At 46.8% G+C, this 6,493-nt stretch overlaps 1 protein-coding gene across 2 annotated transcripts in view; it reads left to right on the top strand.

Annotated features, from left to right (window-relative positions):
• lrrc45 (leucine rich repeat containing 45) overlaps positions 1–6,493 on the top strand; it is an 18,397-nt gene extending 11,904 nt beyond the window's left edge. For both annotated transcript variants that reach the window (XM_015379320.1, XM_015379319.1), the window contains exons 10-18: positions 2,526–2,661; positions 2,751–2,828; positions 3,004–3,115; positions 3,184–3,254; positions 3,382–3,474; positions 3,554–3,646; positions 3,717–3,890; positions 4,117–4,264; positions 5,749–6,493. In XM_015379320.1, the coding sequence (XP_015234806.1) occupies positions 2,526–2,661; positions 2,751–2,828; positions 3,004–3,115; positions 3,184–3,254; positions 3,382–3,474; positions 3,554–3,646; positions 3,717–3,890; positions 4,117–4,264; positions 5,749–5,948 (1,105 nt within the window). In that variant the 3' untranslated portion in view covers positions 5,949–6,493. The remainder of the gene's footprint in view (positions 1–2,525; positions 2,662–2,750; positions 2,829–3,003; positions 3,116–3,183; positions 3,255–3,381; positions 3,475–3,553; positions 3,647–3,716; positions 3,891–4,116; positions 4,265–5,748) is intronic.

The raw sequence follows: 6,493 nt of genomic DNA, 5'->3' as shown, positions 1-6,493 counted from the left end.
GACCACCTTCAGCTTCTAGGTGGTAGACCAGCTTCAGCTTCTAGGTGATCGACCACCTTCAGCTTCTAGGTGATCGACCACCTTCAGCTTGTAGGTGGTAGACCAGCATACTCATAAGCAATATGCTAGAGGAAGTTGTCAGATTAGCATTCATCTGACACTATCAGTCGAAGGAAGTCTACTAGGCTACTTTATTATCAAGTCGGCTAGTTTATTTATGTGTGATGTAATGAAAAAAAGTTTTAATCTGAGGTAAAGAGAATTTGAAGCTAAACTGCTTTAAATACAGAGAATCTGACTTTATATGTTCGCTGCTTCACACCCGGACGCAGCAGCTAACCTGTCAGATTGTCATACAGCGGTTAACTGAATACTGATCTTAACTGGCCGATTTGCAACTTTAACAGAAGTTGTTTAAATGTTCCTTTCTGCATGCGTATTAATATGGGTATGCTGTTCTGACGGGGTATGCTGGTCCGACGGGGTATGCTGGTTCGACGGGGTATGCTGGTTCGACGGGGTATGCTGGTCCGACGGGGTATGCTGGTCCGACAGGGTATGCTGGTCCGATGGGACATGCTGGTCTGACAGAACACTGGTGTTCCCACGAAGGTCGCTTGCCGAGTCGTTTGACCCGGGTAGACGCGCGTCAGTGAGCTGGACCCACTGCCACCGGAAGCCCCTTGTTCCTGGGTTTGAACTGGTTTATCGTCCATTGCGAATGGGGTAATAATTGTTAGTTGGTCAGCTTTAACCCCTCCGTTTAGGTCCATCTAGTGCAGGGGTCGGCAACCCAAACTGCTCAAAGAGGAGCCATATTGGACCAAAAATACAAAAAATAAATCTGTCTAGAGCCGCAAAAATGTAAAAGTCTTATACATGCCTCGTATGGAAACACCGGCTGTAAGTGTATTATCCCACTATAGAAATTGACTATACGGGCTTAAATATATAATAAGCATTCATGATTAAATCTTTATCCTCAAGCAAATGTCACACAGCAGCATGAGGTGAGGGACGAGCAGTGAACGCTCTCACCGCTTAACCGCCCTTCACCGCACAGTTTAAGTTTTGTTGCATTGATGAAATGATAGAAACAGGATAAAGGAATCTTTCTATGGTGGACGTGTTTCTGTTGGGAGGAGTTGATTGAGTCATGAGGAACCGAGCAGGAAGTGACATCATCAGAGCAGAGCTCCATCACCATCGTTCTTTGGTGGGATTTATATTTTTAGGATTTGGGGAAAATAATGGAAGAAAGTTCCCATCACTGCATCAGAGCGCTACCTGTTGGATCTGTGGACGGTTTTCCATCCTTGCAACCAAACTAGCAGCAGTAGTGGAGTTTGGAGATGTAATCCACTTCTTAAATCTACATTTGCTTTCCTCTAATTTATCCAGAAGTTCTGCAATCACCATTTTTCTCTCCCTCCCAGCTTGGTTGCTGGCTTTATATTTAGCTTGCCTTCCCTGGAAATGCCTTTCCAAATGTTTATTTTTTGCCAACCTCTCATTACCAAGCAAATATGCGGGCAATCGTTCCGCATTGATAATGAAAGCAAATGATTCGGTCCATCCTTTGAATCCTCTTTTCTCATCAGCCATCTTCCTTTTTTCCCCTTTGGGATCCATGGTCCGAGACGCTCCAGCAGCCTGGCTCTGCGCAGCGCTGGTTGCAAGTTATGACCACTGATCTCTATGGCTATGACACAAATAATTGTTTGAATTTATTTATTATACAAATGTTTACAGCAATGGAAAACATAATTATTTTTTGTTTGACCTCCTGCACACCATATTAAAACAAAAGAAGAAAAAAAACCTCGATTTTCTGAAATTTTTGAAAAAGCTCCAGGGAGCCGCAAGGGGAACGCTAAAGAACCGCATGCGGCTCCGGAGCCGCGGGTTGCCGACCCCTGATCTTGTGGATGATGTCACGGTGTGTCCTGGGCTCGCAGTGAAAGGAACCTATAGCTGCTTGTGGACCATATTGGTTCTGATTTGGACCACATGAATCAAAGCAGGAAGTGATATCACAGGTTTCATCATGCAGGGAATTTACTTTTAGTCTACCGTATTTGTCATTTTACAGACTTTGGTTTATGAAGCCCACCCCAAAAAATGTTTCAGCCTAATGATGAATGGCCATCGAGCCTGACTGTTTCCTGTCTTCCAGCCTCTGTTGTGTTTGGGGTCGTTGTCCTCCTGCATGACCTTGTTGGTCCTTGATGGAGGGATCCAGCGCGGTGCATTTAGATTCTGCCTCATTTTCTTCTCTTATTCTAAAGAGAGTTTTTCTATCTTGGGGTCGCCTCAGATCATTTCTGGAATCTCTTTGGATCGTTTGTTTACATTAACCAGAGTTTTTCCTTTTTACCAGGACTGTAGATACAACTTTGGGTTGATGTGTTTCACAAAGATCTATGAACATAGAAGCTTCTGTTCAACATGATGGACTGTGAACAGAAGCTTCTGCTGCTGTAGGAAAAAACCGGGCTTGACTGCGATTCTGTTGGACCCTGCAGGTTGCAGATGACAGAAGCAGCCTTGGTCCTGTCCGAGCAGAGAAGCCAGAGTTTAGGAGAACTTGTGTCCAGAATGAAGGCGGAGAGAGAAGAAGAGAAGCAGCAGCAGATCAGACTGAGGAAGAAGCAGGAGGAGGTCGGTGAAGCTTCACAGGTTCTGGCTTGGAGTCCTGACCGAACCGTGGTCCTTGATCTTCTGTCTGTGTTTCTCTTCTTTGCATGAAGGAAAGTTCTGCCAGAGAGGGGAAGCTCCACAGAGAGATCCAGAACCTGGTGGAGACCAACGTCCAGCTGCGCAGTAAAGTATGAAGAAGCAGGTGACCTCCATCTGTGGCTGAAGGTCACACTCTGAACCGAAAGCTTTCTGTCTCTGTCACTAACCGTGGCTCAGGGTTCTGCTGCCTGGAAAGGTTCTGATCCAGTTCTTGGCTAGAAGCTGAGCAGCAGAGCAGATGTTCAGGTCTTGATGTGTTTAAAGGTGGAGGAGCTGGAGTGCAGGTGTTCAGCTCAGCAGCAGCAGGTCTTTGAGCTGAAGACGGAGCTGACCAACAGCACCACGGAGCTCCGGATGAGACTGACCAAAGCAGAAGGTCAGCCAGCATTCAGAACCTGGACTGAAGAAGCAGAACACCATCTGATGTCCTCTATCTGTCCTCAGACCGTGTGGAATCAGAGAAACGAAGGTCCAAGCAGACCCTGGAGGACATGGAGACTCTTCATCACAAAGAGGTGCTCATCATGTTCCTCTGAGGAGGTCTGGTAGCTGCATCCAGCCGGTCTCCTGATGCCACTAGAACATCTAAGAGGCTCTCTGAATATAATATAATCTAACCTGGTTAACAAAGTTCTCATATAGGTGGAGCAAATCAGTCGGCATCTAGAGGAGAGTGAGAAGGCTCTGCAGGAACGTATCTTCAAGCTGGAGGCCCAGAGGATCCGGCTGGAGGAGGTCAGGACTTCTAATCATCTGGTCCTGAGCTGGAAACGGTCCGTGGACCTCCTCAGATGATGGATGTGTGTCTCTGTAGGAGCTGAGCAGGTCTAAAGCAGCGTTGGTGACGGAGAGAGCCCAGGCAGAGGAGGAGCTGGGGAAGGTCCGAGCCCAGATGCGCCTGGAGGAGGTAGGCTAATAACATCTGACCAGGAGAGAAGGTCTGTCTTATTCATCTCCACCTTCTCTGCCCTGAGCAGCAGGAGCAGATGTCGTCCCTGGAGGAGAAGCTGGGCTCCCTGCGTTCCTCCATGCAGGAGATGCAGCTGCTCTGCTCCCAGAAGAACCAGACCATCTCAGAGCTGCAGGCCAAGAACGGCCATCAGAGCGTCCAACTGGACGGCCTGCGGCGCCGGATCGAGGAGCTTCAGCAGGTCAGACACACACAGTCCTAACAGGTCCTTCATCGGGTCCCATCTTCTGAAATGGACCTTAAAGCTCCAGTTTTACGATCGACAGCCTGTTAAACACAAGATCAGCCAAAAAACCAGACCAATGCAAGTAGAAGCTGCAGCATAGATCTGTCTGTGAACCTCATAGAACTTAAACTCTCTGTACGGAGAGAGGAAAACGACATTGTTCACCTGAATGTGATTCCAGGACCTGGCGGGCAAAGACCAGGAGAAGGTGGCTGAGGTGGGCCGGGTCAGAGTGGAGCTGCAGGAACAGATTGGACATCTGGAAGCAGAGAGGACGGCCCAGGAGGGAATGAAAGCAAAGATCTTTGCCCTGGAGAGAGAGATGAAAGGTTGGACCATCTTCATGCATCTAGAAAAGCTTTGCTCCATCAGAGCCCAACAGCTCAGCTGTTTCCATCCCAGTCTGGGCTCCCAGTTCCAGTTCAGTTTTCCATTCAGTTTATTTCTATAGCTCCAGTTCACATCATGTCACCTCAGGTCACTTTACAGATCCAGATCAACCAGATCATCCAGTCGGATTGATTAAAAGTTTTCTATCTAAGGAAAACCAGCTGGTTGCATCGACTCATCAGGCTGAGGCTGCTGCCATCAGGTCTTTCTATGATTCCTGTCTGTTCTTTAAGGTCTGTAGCTCAGTGGTTTTCTTCAAACCAGGCCCTGCAGCTCCTCGTGGCTGCTGAGGAGGGACTCAGTCATTAGATGCAGGTCTGCTGCAGACTTCTAGAACATGCAGCAGGTCTGAAAACCAATGATCTACCTTATGCATGCTGCTTCTTTGATTCTTTGGCCTCCAGTTCTGCTTTAGGGATTTCTTGGATCCTCTCCTCTTAGATGCGGGTCTTTGTCGCTCCACCTTCCTAACTATAGTTTCCTGTCATACTGTGCTCAGTAATGCCATGGCTTCTTCCTCTCTGAGCGGAGCTTCAGGAAATGTAGGTACCGGACTGAAGGTCCACTTTGTCCTAGACTCTGAACCCGTCTCTGTCCTGAACACTGATGGCTGGACCATCCCATCAGGTCTCAGAGCAGATGGAGGAGGAATCTTCAGGTATGGGCTGCTGGAGGTCCACGGTTCTCCCCCTGGTTCCTCTGGATGTTTCCATGAGGTCAGGTGTTAGGAATGAACCAATCAGAAGCTTCCAACATCAGGTCTGTTGGAGCTGACTTTATAAACAGATGTTTTCTCATCTGCTGGTGAAGGTTCTGTCATCTGGGACATTGTCATTCAAAAAAAATTCTCATTATTTTGGAACATTTAATAAAAAAACATAGTTCCAGTCATCATAAATGAGCTAAAAAGGGAAAACTGCTTAATTTCATGCCAAATTGTTATACTGCGTATAAACCCCCACATTGTTGGATGTTTAATTACGTCAATTAATCATACTTGAATAAAATCTGAGCTCATCTGATGAATATTTGGTGGGTTTTTTTTATCTTTTAGATGAATAACCCAAAAAAAAAATGTTTCTGAAAATCTGAGGCTAACCAATGCTAACTAAAGACGTGTTTGACAATAAACATGTTTCTGATGCATTCGTGGTCCCAAAAAAAGAAACTGGAATTTTTTTGCTTTCAATCAATATCTTCAGACAGAAGAAACTGTTCTTCAGTTTCTGTATCTAAGGAGCTGCTCAGCTGTCTGAGCCAATCAGAGGAAGTTTGGATTTCAGCCAATCAGCTGATTGGTTCTTCCAACAGAAACAGAAGATAGCGAGGGGAAGTTAGTTCCACCTTAATTAGGGTCGTGCTGGTGACCCATTCTGTGCAGAAATCAGGGAATCATGGCTCTTTGTGTGTTTTTATTTCCCAGCTCTCACAAATGATCACAAAGAAGTTCTCCTCGATAAGGAGAGGGAGAAGTCTTCATTACTGGAGAAGCTGCGCCTGAAAGAGGCGGAGATCCAGAGGATGAAGGAGGACGAGGCCCAGAGAACCAGCTATCTGCAGAGCGCCATCCTCACCTATGTTCAGGGCTCCCCTCTGGGACGCTACAGCAGTCCCAACAACTAACTGGGAGGCGGACTGGGAAAACCACGCTGACGACGCAGCGACTACCGACCCACCAGGAAGCAGAAACGCTCCTCCTCACCTTCCCCTCATCAGGAGCTGCTGACAGATCCGACGTCAGGAAGAGATCTGAAGGCGAACATGCTGACTTCCTGACAACGTTTCCACGGTAACCTGAGCAGAAGTTACAACCACAAACAGCAGAGATGGTCATGGTCACCCTAAACAATGTTTGGATGCCTGAACCAGCTTCACTGCCTGTTTTTATCGGATCATTTGGTTTCCGAGGAGACGGAAACGCCTCCTGTGGATGAAAGGAGCTCAGTTTGCTGCAGACGGAGGTTTATACGGCGACATTAGCTGCTCTTCTGCTCTGACTGCAAACCTGGGAGACAATTTCAAAGTGACATCAGCGTCTGTGGAGGGAAATTTGTTCCATTATTGGTTAATGCAAAGAATAGGTTTGGTAAATAAAAAAATAGAGAAGAAAATGCAGTCCAGAAATCAAACTTTAAGAAATAATTTCATCAAACAAACAAAAACGGTTT

Source organism: Cyprinodon variegatus, unplaced genomic scaffold, assembly GCF_000732505.1.
Source record: "Cyprinodon variegatus isolate N-32 unplaced genomic scaffold, C_variegatus-1.0 Scaffold189, whole genome shotgun sequence".
In the NCBI taxonomy this organism is placed as follows: Eukaryota; Metazoa; Chordata; class Actinopteri; order Cyprinodontiformes; family Cyprinodontidae; genus Cyprinodon; species Cyprinodon variegatus.
The sequence above is the reverse complement of the archived record's forward strand: the minus strand, read 5'-3'. Positions and strand labels throughout refer to the sequence as shown.